Source organism: Oncorhynchus mykiss, chromosome 10 (genome assembly GCF_057628025.1).
Source record: "Oncorhynchus mykiss isolate SJ-2025 chromosome 10, ASM5762802v1, whole genome shotgun sequence".
Lineage (NCBI taxonomy): Eukaryota > Metazoa > Chordata > Actinopteri > Salmoniformes > Salmonidae > Oncorhynchus > Oncorhynchus mykiss.
Genome location: NC_143031.1, coordinates 42,831,919 through 42,846,053, shown reverse-complemented (window position 1 = coordinate 42,846,053; position 14,135 = coordinate 42,831,919). Strand labels below are relative to the sequence as shown.

The 14,135-nt window shown below is 42.1% G+C and overlaps 2 protein-coding genes and 1 non-coding gene across 5 annotated transcripts in view; all 3 read right to left on the bottom strand.

Moving 5' to 3' along the window:
• Positions 1–352: 352 nt before the first annotated feature.
• On the bottom strand, positions 353–4,793 carry LOC110533931 (nucleophosmin). The gene is made up of 11 exons (XM_021618522.3): positions 4,565–4,793; positions 3,380–3,459; positions 3,140–3,259; positions 2,931–3,024; positions 2,619–2,725; positions 2,314–2,354; positions 2,185–2,233; positions 2,018–2,098; positions 1,674–1,805; positions 1,431–1,505; positions 353–1,166 (listed from the first exon to the last, which is right to left on the bottom strand). Exons 1-11 carry the CDS (start codon positions 4,611–4,613, stop codon positions 1,116–1,118), a joined length of 879 nt encoding a protein of 292 aa, XP_021474197.2. The 5' UTR covers positions 4,614–4,793; the 3' UTR covers positions 353–1,115.
• Positions 1,246–1,316, bottom strand: LOC118937078 (small nucleolar RNA SNORD61). Its single transcript, XR_005034474.1, has one exon. It is a non-coding gene; the product is annotated as a small nucleolar RNA SNORD61 (small nucleolar RNA).
• Positions 4,794–12,054: 7,261 nt separating the features above from the next.
• The window catches only part of LOC110533930 (A-type potassium channel modulatory protein KCNIP1), a 39,971-nt gene continuing 37,890 nt past the window's right edge, over positions 12,055–14,135 (bottom strand). For all 3 annotated transcript variants that reach the window (XM_036990353.2, XM_036990354.2, XM_036990355.2), the window contains exon 8: positions 12,055–13,992. In XM_036990353.2, coding sequence (XP_036846248.1) covers positions 13,945–13,992 — 48 coding nt within the window. In that variant the 3' untranslated portion in view covers positions 12,055–13,944. The remainder of the gene's footprint in view (positions 13,993–14,135) is intronic.

Genomic DNA, 14,135 nt, shown 5'->3' with positions numbered 1-14,135 from the left:
CGCAGCTGTAGTTCTCTCTGCATCGTAGCATTATCGAGTTGTTAACAATGACAGGTCATGGAGCGTGCAGGTCTGCACAAGGAGTAACAGTGCCGCCTCATAGTTTAAGACAGTGGGCCAACAGCAAAGCAGATGTCTACCAGACATCTAGGTTTATTTCATGTTCACGCCTATTTATCAGAGTAGACCAAAAGTATATCCTCAAAATACCATAATTTCATGTAACAATGTAGTTCATACTTCGGGGTCTATATTATTATTATCTACATGTCCTGTAGAGGCTCATGTAAAGGATCTCATTACAGGCTTCACACTGAAATTCTACCATCAATAACAAAGCTTAGAGACAATCTTCCCCAGAACTTTTAATTGCAGATCAGAATATTTCTGTGGATGGAGAACTGATCATATACTTCATGTATAACAATTAAAACAGATGAGATGCAGGTCTAATAAAACAGGAATATTTTTACTTTCAAAATGACATTCATGTCACCAGGGAACTAGCTGCTTCACTCTACCCTTACTGCAAAAAATATAAACGTGAGAATTTCTTAAAACCGTTCAATACAATACTTGGCAAAAGTTAATGTCTCAGACCTTAGAGCCTACCACCTGGAAGGGAAGGACAAGCGTCGACAAATTCAACAGCTTATGGATGGACAACACTTGCCATTTCACTTTACCCATCATTTAAATAATTCAAAATGAAACAAACATGAACAGATTCCAAAATGCCAGAGGGACAGTTCTGACAAACTTCAGAATGCTACGTACAACACAGTAGCAAGGATTTAATTTACACATTTACAAAATGCAAAGTTGAAAATGGGTTTCCCCAGGTCCTTCCACATGAAAGCTGGAATAGTACCACCCCTCCCGTCCTCTTGGAGAGGGTGATGCTGGTAGGGCCAGGGGTGATGGGGCTCAGTGCCATTAGCTCCACTCTAGCAGGGCACTGGAGATGAAATGCTGCAGCAGTGTAGCGTAACAGAGCATTGATTCAGACATGGGAAGGAAGGGCCAAGAGAGGGCAGAGTAGGCAGGCGGGGGGGGGGGGGGGGGGGGGGGGGGGGGGAATTGATGAGATGGCTAAAAATGGTTTAAGAAAAAAGTTATTTGCCGTCTTCAACAGTTTGTCTCCACTGCCACAGTTCCTCTACGGTCTGAAAAAGATTGGGGGGGAAAATATTTACTGAAGCATAATCATAACTGCGCAACTGTTAGAAAACATGTCATTGATGAGAGCTCAGAACTTCTTAGAGGTATTGGTGTTTTTTCTCATTGCTGATCAAAACCAAAATAGTCTTCATTGCTCTTTAGGGGTGTTTCGATTCCCTGACAGCGCTACAGTCATTCATTTCCCAAACATTCCATTTAACCTGTGTTCTTGACAAACACCATGATGTCCTGGAGCAGCATTAACATACCTTGGTTTCTGTGACTTTGAAGCTGTTCCTCACAAAGCTCTCAAACTTGGACTGGAGTTTAGGCAACTTCCCTCCCTGAAATAGCAAGACTTGACATTAGTCTAGATATTCAGAAGTGTCCCTAGTCTTTCGGTTAACAGTTCTTTAGCATACATCAGATAAGATCAGCTAATCACTGAAGGCCTGTGTATTTCCAGATTATATCATACGCATTAAGTTTCTCATAATCTAACAGACACCAACCTTCTCCACAGTCGCCATCATCTTGACCTTGAGCTCAGAAACATGGAGAGTTTGTTTGGGGGTCTTGCTAGTTGCTTTGGGGGTCTGTCCATTTTTAGGAGTCTGTCCACCCTTGCTGCCGGGGGTCTTTACCTGTGAAAACCAGACAAATTGTTAGACAAGACATGTAATATGAGAACATGAATCACTACAATAATGCTCTCAGAAACACAAATGGCCATCTTCAGTCTCAGTCTTTTGGTAAGCAGTGTTGAAAATGCATCAGTAGAATATCAGCTCAACAAATATCATCTTCGACGAGATGCCAATTTACAGTAGGGCAAAATATGTGTAAGAGGACTAACCTGTTTTCCGGCTGGTGTGTTGGCTTTAGAGCCTTTTCCACCGTGGGCAGGAGTCTGAGGTTTGGATGGAGTCTTCTTAGCCTGATAAAAACAGCGAGGTTTCTTGTGACATTTTCTATGCTTTCTCAAGGGCAGAATAAGTATAGGCTTAAATAAAATGCACTCACCTTAACAGGAGATTCTTCAGCCTCACTATCTTCATCCTCATCATCATCCCTAAAGAGGAGTCACATGTTACAACTCAACTCTATATAAAACCTCAGCGAGGAACAGGTGCTTTAGTCAAACAGACTTACTCCTCATCATCCTCGTCACCAACATCCATCTTCATCTTTTTCTGTGAAGGGGAGAAAGGGAAGGACGAGGTGAGGATGTGTATAGCAAGAGCAAAGACTGGGAACATGCTAAGAAAAGGGAGTGGCCGACTTTAGTCTCAGTCTTTTGGTAAGCAGTGTTGAAAATGCTTCAGTGGATCATCAGCTCAACAAATATCATCTTTGACTACAGAGGCCAACGCAACAGTAACACAGCAGACATGTACACGGTGACAAGTGATTATCCAGACAGTGTGTTGGCTTGAAGGCCAGTAGTCGGGACTAACCTGAGATTTAAGAGCCGGTGCTGACGCAGGCCTTTTTTTGGACGTTTGTACCTCTTCTTCCTCTTCATCATCTTCATCCTCATCAAAAGACTGATCTCCCCCCATCACTGGTAGAATGATTTCAGTTAACTTTGAGTAGACAAGCTACATTCTCCATACAAGGGAATGGTCATCTTCAGTCTCAGTCTTTTGGTAAGCAGTGTTGAAAATGCATCAGTAAATCAGCACAACAAATATCATCTTCGACAACAGATGCCATGGCATCACTAAAGAAACCATGGGAAAACTGTCCTATAACAAAGTCATACTCACTGACAAGATGCTGGCCACTGATGTGGATTGGCCCAGATCCAGCCTTGAGACGGAAAACTGCTGGGGGTGTGATTGCGAACCCACCAAGACACACCTGCAAGACAATTAACTTGTTACTTAACATGAACTCTACACAGGCCATACACCCACAATCTCTCACTCAGGAATGGCACAGAAGTATTGATGATACTTTAGGTCTGACTACTCACACTTGGCAGGGTGGAAGGTTTGAGTGAAGCCAGCACAGCCTTAACCTTCTGACCCTCTGTGTCCTGTCCTTCCACCTCCACGATGTGCAGCTCATCCTTGGTGCTGAGGTCCACACACAGCTAAGAGCAATCAACAAGAGACACCAAGTTTAGAAATTGTTTCTCATTCCTATGAGGAAAAACAGATATCTGGAAAGTAATTTATATTTTATTCTGCAAAAAGACAGCTGTAACACTCACCATCCTTAAGTCTAGCTGGTGCTCAAAGTCATCCTCTTCTGGGTTGAAGACAACATCCTTCCCAGATTTCAACTCGCACCCTGTTGAGGAAAATAGTAAATCACATAGTAAATCAGTAAAGGGGTACAACGTTGGGGTGTGCAACATGTGGGATGCCATGGTGTGGTTTCAGGCCTTTTTTTGAGACAGTTAAATAGCCGATACAAAAAGACTCCATAGAAGTCTGTTTTTTAAATCTCCTTAAAAAGGTAGACTGAGGTGAGGCAAACGTGGGTCACCAACCCACGTGGTTGAATGCGCACGTGCACCCTCACCATGTCAATGAAACTAGCCAGCCAAACAGGTAGGTAGACAGGCCTTTAAGCAACATTTTTTTGTTTCACTTGACTACACAATTGACAAAGACATACCACGTTTAATTTAAAAAATGTGTCCAATCAATTTCAATCTGGAACGGTTACCCCCAAATCCCTGACAAAGCATGCCATGATCAATGCACTTCAAATATACTACCTCCATGAAGGGGAATAATTACAGATAAACATAACTTTAGCCAACACTAGAAATTTGGGCAATGTTCACAAATTCGTGTTGCGCTGCATGGACATTATCGAGAGGGCCTTGTGCGCCATCTTTAACCTAAAGCACGTGTTGAGAAATTTGATAAGCATGGAGGGGTACCCAGTGAGAAGCTAATGTCCATCACAAATAAGTCTGGCCCAGTTAACGTTAAACACATACAAATCAACCGGGACACCAAGACCTTCAAAATATAACGCAACAAATGTGGTTTCAAGATGATTGACTAGCTAGCTAGGATGGCTAGCCAACTAGAATTAGCTCACATGTGCTAATTATCGGCTAGCTGGCTAACGTTAGCTAAGTTGATATCTCGTGGATAAACTAAAGTTGACAACTGGGTAAGCAAGTTCCATTACCAAATAGTGTAATGCAATGGTATTTAGGCCATACGTTGATAAAACTCCGACATGTCCCCCATTAGAGCTACAACTAACGTTAGTGGTAAAGTTATCTAATTGTGCTAATATTAGCTTGCTGTACCTCGTGTTGCTTGTGTCTGATGAACAGCGGTTTTTCCTCGATACAGTAGCTAGTTTACTGATATGTTTATTTAAATAAAAGTGATTCCGAAAAACTATTGTCAGTTCAAATAGAGTATCTCACCATAGAGAAAGGTTTGTGGTCCCATTTGTTCCTCGTCCAGACCATTCATTTTCTTTGCTGAGACAGGGCACTTCGAAGATAATGGAAAAACTGACAGGCCCCCTCACTACGCAGACACACTACCCGGGCTCAATCGCCACGCCTTCTTTCTTCTTCTTCTATTGTATTTATGACATTCCGCAAACACACAGAGGTGCATGCTGCCACCTACTATGTAGGGTGAAAAACTGGGGAACTTCAACACAAAAAAATAAACACGGGGAAATTAGGGATACATCAAATTGTATTGCGTGTAAGTGCTAGAGGTGTCACTACAGACCCTGGTTCGATTCCAGACTATCACAACTGGCCGGGATTTGGAAGCATATGGGGCGGCGAACAAATTGGCCCAGCGTTGTCCAGGTTAGAGTTTGGCAGTCATTGTAAATAAGAATTTGTTCTTAACTGACTTGCCTAGTTAAATAAAAAAATTCACCATAAGTCAAATAAATCCATGCTCTGTAAATATATTCAACATAGCTCATGAATAAAACTACAATTTGAACTAATGCAGAACAATGTGAGCAAATGGCTTGCTTCCGAAGCTAAGCAGCTTTGGTCCTGGTTGGTCCCTGGATGGGAGACCAAATGATCCTGGAAGTGTTGTTGGAGGGCCAGTAGGATGCACCCTTTCCTCTGGTCTTAAAACATATCCCAATGCCCCAGGGCTATGATTGGGGACATTGCCCTGTGTAGGGTGCAGACTTTTGGATGGGATGTTATACAGGTGTTCTGACTCTCTGTGGTCACTAAAGATCCCATTGCATTAGTTGTAAGAGTAGGGGTGTCAACCCCAGTGTCCTAGCTAAATTCCCAATCTGGCCCCATACCATCATGGTCACCTAATCATCCCCAGTTTACAATTGGCTCATTCATCCCCCCTCCTCTCCCCTGTAACTATTCCCCAGCTTGTTGCTGTAAATGAGAATGTCTTCTCAGTCAACTTACCTGGTAAAATAATGATTAACTAAATAAAAACAATTCTGTGCTTACAGAATAAAACATAAAACAATTCTCCAGTCCATTCATTGGGATATACTTTGTCACGTGATGCACAGCTGAAGCTAATTGGCCAAATAATTTGTCTAACTCTTTCCACCTACGAACACCCACGACAAACTACACCCTGAAATTAATTCACTTTTGAATTCACTCATGGCCTCTAGTGTTTCTTAATGAACCAAATCTAAAACAAGGGCAAATCCGGAAGCTCAGCCGCTCTTTAAGATTCGGCATAATTTAAGGCAGACACAGGTCGCTCAAGCAGTAAAACAATCGTGTGGTCCAGAAAAAACCCTAGAGTACAATACAGCAATCTGCTCAAGGGTCTTTGCTTTGCAAGAGAACCTCTTTCAGCAAACCTTTCTTATCCACTTTGAGATTTATGACATTAGGTGTCATAGTTTAGATTCCCTATGAACTGCCACTGGCATAGAAGAGCTGTCCATAATGCGTCCACAAAAATCAGCCATCAGCAAAAATAAAAAAAATCCTAACGTTACTCTTTTGGGGCGAAGTTCCCATTTATTGCGTATATAAATAGCTCCAAAACACATTCCTATACAAAAGGTGCAGAGATGCGTTCCATGAGCTATATATGTTTATTTTATTTTTTATTTCACCTTTATTTAACCAGGTAAGCTAGTTGAGAACAAGATCTCATTTGCAACTGCGACCTTGCCAAGAAAAAGCATAGCAATTCGACACATACAACAACACAGAGTTACACATGGAATAAACAAAACATTGTCAATAATACAGTAGAACAAAAGAAAACAAAAAGTATATATACAGTGAGGGCAAATGAGGTAAGATAAGGGAGTTAAGGCAATGTGATACAGTAACAACTGTATGTGCTCTCCTCTCATCTGTGATAACCCTTCCTGGCCACCTGTGCTACCTATATACACACATGAGACCAGTGACCCCAACATATGTTGTGATAACCCTTTCCTCTAGTGTACAAAACAGGTCAAAATAACCCTTGAAAGAAAGTATACACAACTCATAAACAGGCCAAAATGGCCCCTACACACCGGCCCCTAATTGTTCTATAACTTAGGAAGAAACAATTATACAAATGCAAAAAAACGAAACTAAAAATTAGCCAACAATGTATGCATCTTCATGGAGGGATGATCTTCAGGGCCAGAGGTTGCTAGCACTTAGCCCCAGCTCAGCTCATAACAAGGTAAGCTTGGTTGTAGGTTAACAGGGGGTGTGCATGCAATCAATAATGGCACACGAGCTATAGTATTTGGTTTTGTGTGTAATAATAGCTATAGTCTTTGTTGTCTGAAATAGTAGTCAATTTAACAATGATGGGTTGTCCAGCTATTTTAGACATAAGGAAGCAATTTGTGAGTTTGTTTACTTGACTGCAGTGCTGCTAAAGGCATTGTTCTTAATAACTGACTTGCCTAGTTAAAGGTTAAATAAAACACATATTTTAAAAAGGCACCTGAAGGCTGAGTGTGGCATTCCAGTTGTTGTTGGTTAGCTAGCTACTTCACCCCAAGTTGACAGTAGTGTGTTGTAGCGACAATAAAACGGTAAACCATTTCTCAGAAGTCAGAACACTCAAGAGACAAAGCATAGTCCCAAAGCAATGGGAGTAGCTAACAAGCTGTTGCATGTGGTTTGAAAACCAGGCATTTCTTGCAAGCAAGCCGAAATGGAACAGAAAATAGCTAGTTGAATTTCTAACGTTTTTAATCAGATAACAGTACAATTTCTTTCCTCCACACCAGTTGGGAAAGAGTGCTTCGTCCTGCAAAGCAAATCACATATTGAAAAATAGGATTTGAACATTTATCATTAGCTGGCTAGGCAGATCCCCATTTCAGGATTTTAAAACTGAGCAGTTCTTAACAATGAACTAATTCGTTTTTCTTTGGTTGTTTTTCTAAACAGTTGACGAGATCACCTGCTATCTTTGTGAGTGTCCAACGTTTGCCAGTTAGTTAACTTGGATAGTGGGTTGCCTAAACATCAAACTGTTACCATGGTTACTCCATGATATCAGTCTGAAAGAAGTCGCTGTAAAAAAATTGCAATATTCTCTAAAATTCAGAATGTTTCATAGAATATGAGGTTACTTCTCCAGTTGTACATGATGTTCGTCCTTTTTGGCGGTACTAGGTGGAGATAAGGTATCCACAAGTTCTGTCGCTTGTATTTTCAATCTCTTGACATTGCCCGTGATGGACAATATGTAAACAATAGCCGAACGTAAGACATCGACCGAAGCACGTTTTCCTCAATCAGCTGGAAGTGTTTGCCATTCGGGCTGAGGTTCTGTTAGGCTCGGCAATATTCTGGAAGTGTTTTCCGTTCGGGCTGTGGTTCTGTTAGGCTCGGCCATATTGTGGAAGTGTTTTCCGTTCGGGCTGTGGTTCTGTTAGCCTCGGCCATATTGTGGAAGTGTTTGCCGTTCGGGCTGTGGTTCTGTTAGGCTCGGGCATATTGTGGAAGTGTTTTCCGTTCGGGCTGTGGTTCTGTTAGGCTCGGCCATATTGTGGAAATGTTTTCCGTTCGGGTTGTGGTTCTGTTAGCCTCGGCCATATTGTGGAAGTGTTTTCCGTTCGGGCTGTGGTTCTGTTAGGCTCGGCCATATTGTGGAAATGTTTTCCGTTCGGGTTGTGGTTCTGTTAGGCTCGGCTTATTGTGGAAATGTTTTCCGTTCGGGCTGTGGTTCTGTTAGCCTCGGGCCATATTGTGGAAGTGTTTTCCGTTCGGGCTGTGGTTCTGTTAGCCTCGGGCCATATTGTGGAAGTGTTTTCCGTTCGGGCTGTGGTTCTGTTAGCCTCGGGCCATATTGTGGAAGAGTTTTCCGTTCGGGCTGTGGTTCTGTTAGCCTCGGGCCATATTGTGGAAATGTTTTCCGTTCGGGTTGTGGTTCTGTTAGCCTCGGGCCATATTGTGGAAGTGTTTTCCGTTCGGGCTGTGGTTCTGTTAGGCTCGGCCATATTGTGGAAATGTTTTCCATTCGGGCTGTGGTTCTGTTAGGCTCGGGCCATATTGTGGAAGTGTTTTCCGTTCGGGCTGTGGTTCTGTTAGCCTCGGCCATATTGTGGAAGTGTTTTCCATTCGAGCTGTGGTTCTGTTAGGCTCGGCCATATTGTGGAAATGTTTTCCGTTCGGGTTGTGGTTCTGTTAGGCTCGGGCCATATCGTGGAAGTGTTTTCCGTTCGGGCTGTGGTTCTGTTAGGCTCGGCCATATCGTGGAAGTGTTTTCCGTTCGGGTTGTGGTTCTGTTAGCCTCGGGCCATATTGTGGAAATGTTTTCCGTTCGGGTTGTGGTTCTGTTAGCCTCGGCCATATTGTGGAAGTGTTTTCCGTTCGGGCTGTGGTTCTGTTAGGCTCGGCCATATCGTGGAAGTGTTTTCCGTTCGGGCTGTGGTTCTGTTAGCCTCGGCCATATTGTGGAAGTGTTTTCCGTTCGGGCTGTGGTTCTGTTAGCCTCGGGCCATATTGTGGAAGTGTTTTCCGTTCGGGCTGTGGTTCTGTTAGCCTCGGCCATATTGTGGAAGTGTTTTCCGTTCGGGCTGTGGTTCTGTTAGCCTCGGGCCATATTGTGGAAGTGTTTTCCGTTCGGGCTGTGGTTCTGTTAGCCTCGGGCCATATTGTGGAAGTGTTTTCCGTTCGAGCTGTGGTTCTGTTAGCCTCGGCCATATTGTGGAAGTGTTTTCCGTTCGGGCTGTGGTTCTGTTAGCCTCGGGCCATATTGTGGAAGTGTTTTCCGTTCGGGCTGTGGTTCTGTTAGGCTCGGCCATATTGTGGAAGTGTTTTCCGTTCGGGCTGTGGTTCTGTTAGCCTCGGCCATATTGTGGAAGTGTTTTCCGTTCGGGCTGTGGTTCTGTTAGGCTCGGCCATATTGTGGAAGTGTTTTCCGTTCGGGCTGTGGTTCTGTTAGCCTCGGGCCATATTGTGGAAGTGTTTTCCGTTCGAGCTGTGGTTCTGTTAGGCTCGGCCATATTGTGGAAGTGTTTTCCGTTCGGGCTGTGGTTCTGTTAGCCTCGGGCCATATTGTGGAAGTGTTTTCCGTTCGAGCTGTGGTTCTGTTAGGCTCGGCCATATTGTGGAAGTGTTTGCCGTTCGGGCTGTGGTTCTGTTTGGCTCGGCCATATTGTGGAAGTGTTTTCCGTTCGGGCTGAGGTTCTGTTAGGCTCGGCCATATCGTGGAAGTGTTTTCCGTTCGGGCTGTGGTTCTGTTAGGCTCGGCCATATTGTGGAAGTGTTAGTCACATTCGATAAAAAAAATAAACTAATGGAAGTACAAACCAATATACTGAACAGGCAGGTTAAACTTCTTGAAGCACCCATCCCGTTAGCGGGATAATTTTCGTAAACCACCGCTGAGTTGCAGAGCTCCAAATTCAAATTAAATCACTAAAAATATTTAATTTTCATGAAATCACAAGTGCAATATAGCAAAACACAGCTTAGCTTGTTGTTAATCCACCTGGCGTGTCAGATTTCAATGAAGCTTTTCGGCGAAAGCATACCAAGCGTTTATGTAAGCACATCTCTCTCAGTAGGAAAAATATTACAAACAACTAGCAGCCAAGTAGATTGGTCACGAAAGTCAAAAAAACAAAACACTACTGGCACCCAGCCATACAATGACGCGATGTGATCGTTCTCGCTCATTTTTCAAAATAAAAGCCTGAAACTATGTCTAAAGACGGTTCACACCATGGGGAAGCCATAGGAAAAGGAATCTGGTTGATACCCCTTTAAATGGAGCGAAGGCAGGCTATGGAACATGGAGCTTTCAAAATAGAGGCCACTTCCTGGTTTGATTTTCCTCAGGTTTTTGCCTGCAAATCAGTTCTGTTGTACTCACAGACAATATTTTGACAGTTTTGGAAACTTTAGAGTGTTTTCTATCCTAATCGGACAATTATATGCATATTCTAGATTCTGAGCCTGAGAAATAGGCAGTTTAATTTGGGTACATCAAAATACTGCCCCCTACACTCAAGAGGTTTAATAACCCTACTCTGTGGATATTTAGTCAAAAATTTCACGCAGCAGAAGGACAAACAGCACAGACAACCGGTAGAGCAAGTTTACATTTTATTTTATTCAACATTCTGGCTTCTAAGGAACATTTACACAACAAATGTCTCAGCCTGTATATACCAATTCATGGTGTATTACAACCTGATGAATCAGACTAGGCTAGTGGGCTCATGTCGAAAGCACACACTCTGTGTTGCATGCCCCAATGATCGAATTTAACATTCATATGAAAGTAATTTATTGAACATTTTAACATCATTTTTTGAATAAATAAATGTTATACTCAAATTCTTCTTCTTCTTTTTTGGTATCTTGGCTTTCTCACACTTTGTTTATGCATGCCACCACCTACTGTGCGGTAGTGTGTGGTCAATCACGTTACATTTTGGGATATACAAAAGGAAGGGGAAAAGTAAAAAAGTGCACCACCAACTAACCCTACACCTATATACCACTATTTAATGAAACTAAAAATGAATAATCATCCTTATAATCACATTTGATGAAGTTTATCTAGCTAGAAAGTGTTCTCCCAAGAAATTACTGAATGAGAATGACACAAAGATTATCTCAATGAATGGAGATAGCTGACTCTCATTTGAACACAGATTTGTAGATGGTAATACATCCACAGACGGAAAGTTTGTCAAAAAATGATACATTTTTAAATAAATTACAGCTCCACAAGCACTTTTTGAATGTGCAAATGCACATTCCACAGTTGTAATTGTTCGGGATTTCTAATCATTTGCTCACAAATCGTTATACATTTGTTCAAATAGTAGCTTTATTTTTGAGCTATGTTGAATATATTTACAGATCATGGATTCATTTGTGATTAATCGTGAATATTACATCTTATGGTTTAATTTGGGAAATATTTTTTACATTCACAGATTATGGTTTAATTTGTGTAAAATGTTATATTCACAGCTCAAAGTTTTGTTTGTGAGTTATGTTGAATATGCGCACGTATTGTGGTAGACACACTTACAGAATACAGAAACTATTCTAATAAATCTACTTTCTTCACTATCAGTATTTCTGATGAATAAGACGTTCTTGCAGGCTGCAGGGCATCCCATTGCCACTCCTTAAACTATCTGCACTGCCTCCACATAAGAGAGCTGCTAGACAGCCCTGATTCTTCCTATTTCAAACCCCCTTAACCCCTACTGGGCATTTCCTGGAACTCAGGAAGGTTGTTCCAACCACATCTTCTTTCTAGAATGCAGGAAGATTTTTATTAGTCTAGTCCTTTCATCACAGCTTTTGACGGAAAGAGGCATATTTATTAATATATACAATCATTATCTTAATGTTTTATTTGATTCAGAGAGCCCCCTTTCTCTCCTCTCTCTCTCTCTCTCTCTACACACACACACACACACACACACACACACACAGAGAATGAACACAACATATTCTCTAAAACATTTTATTGGTAGCATTTGCACTGTACAACATAACATGAAAGCTGAAACTCTCTCCAATCTAAATCTTTCCATCGGTCCCAGTCTGAGATAGAGTTTTGTATGAGGTGCACCTGTTGCTTACATTTTGTATTCATATTGTTTTGCCCCTTTGAAACCTGGAGCTAAACTAATTCAATATATTTACCATCTTGCACACTGAGGAGGAACTGACAAAGTCAACACAAATGAGTAATTCCTTGAAGAAAAATAATAATTGTTCGACATTAGAAGAGTGGTGGCGTTGGTCTGTGATAATTTTTGATATTTTTTATAGCTAACTACTGTGTCTCAGTGTCTCTCCATACCTTTGTTTTACTGACACATTCCCTCACTCCATAATAACACTTCACATTTCTGTTTTCCTCAATGGGTTTAGACACATATATACTGTAAATGCACACTTCAACAGATAAGCCACACCATTCACATTGCATTACGCAGATGGTCATTTCCCATCATTAGTTAGATCCAGCCAACATACAAGATTATGTATCATCATAGTCATAAACCAAGTCTATTGGGTGTATTTGTAAGCACACATTATAACAGGCATCCGTCAGGGACAGACAGACAACTACAGGAATAGACGGGAGAGCAACAGCAAAGCCAACACAGAGGTACGGAGGTCACCACAACAATAGTAAAACGGACACAACATATGACACTTAAAACAAACAAATAATACATTCGGACAACCTCATATTTTACAGCATAAACACGTTAATAAACAAGTAGATAAGTAGATCATATTGGTCCATAAATCATTCACTGGACGCATGAGTTAAATACAGAGGTCAAGAGGTTATTAAAGGTCCATGTCCCGGTCAAGCACATGGATGGTCGGGCGCATAGAGTAGAATCACGATTCTATTTCTATGGGAGGGATCCCTCTGGGTCAAGCATGCATCTATTTTGGCAAAAAGAACAAAGTCAAAAGAACCCAAAGTAGCCCAGTGTAGTTTCCGGAGGTAGGGTTTCCACATATTAAGCAGGGAGCAGCGTATAGGTTTGAGATTTCTCAGCTGTTTCACACTTCAGTCTGTGTTGTATGATCATCTGATTTACAAACCTTCATGTCACATAAAAAGGCAGGAAGCATTATCCAGATAATTCACCTGCATGCTCCCGGGCTCAGCAATATGACAATCAAGTCCAGGGGTCTCTCAGCAGCCAGGTCGTTCAAGATTGACGTGGAAATTTGACTTGAGGACGTTAGGAAATATCTTCAAAACTGGCCACTAGGGGCAACAGGGAGCGCTATTACCATCAAGTAGGCTTGGGTAAATCCCTTGACTCTGGATCAGAGGTTGCGTGTTTGATCACAGTCGTGGATATAGGTTTTACATTTTTAATTTGAACCCCATCCCAAACCTTAACCCTTACCTTAACCATTCAGAAGGAGTGCCTAAACTTAACCCTTAACTTCTAAATTTGATGTTTGGAGAAATGGAACGATACAGAGCAGCATGAGCAACAAAAACACTTAGAAATATGACGTTTTGAGAACGTGGATGAATGTCTAATTCTGCAGTGAGACTGTGAGAGCTTGTTGCTCTCAGCTGGTCATTTGGGCGGTTCTGGCTTCATCTGATCCATAGAACAGCATGGAGCCAGGCAGAGACATTATTTGGCAAACACATGGACGCTGACAAGTTAGATGAGAGGATGAGAGAGATAGACATACATACACATTCATCCACTCTGACAGACACACACAGATAAACAAAACGCGCGCTCGGACGTACGCACAAGAGCGCACGGACTGAAGCACACACGCAGAATTCTCTCTTGTTTTTTTCAACACTCTCTCTCTCTCCTTCCTTCCGCCCGGCGCCCTTTTTACATCACATTTTCGAAGAGCTGCATGGATCTCATCATCATTTCATCCTGAGGGGAGAAGAGGAGAAAGACGGTAAAGACAGAATGTTGTAAATCATTTGTTTTACCACAGGATGTCCCCATTTCACACTACGCCAGACAGAGGGTTCTCTTATGGAAGCCATAGGGGGGGGGGGGGGGCAATGATGGAA

Bases quoted from the DNA above. Each gene is read 5' to 3' on its own strand.
- LOC110533931 (XM_021618522.3), bottom strand. From the start codon at position 4,613: ATGAATGGTCTGGACGAGGAACAAATGGGACCACAAACCTTTCTCTAT. The intron at 3,260-3,379 runs GTGAGTGTTACA...GATTGCTCTTAG, and splicing joins ACCAGCTAGACTTAAGGATG to CTGTGTGTGGACCTCAGCAC. The intron at 1,806-2,017 runs GTTAGTCCTCTT...TGGTTTTCACAG, and splicing joins ACACACCAGCCGGAAAACAG to GTAAAGACCCCCGGCAGCAA.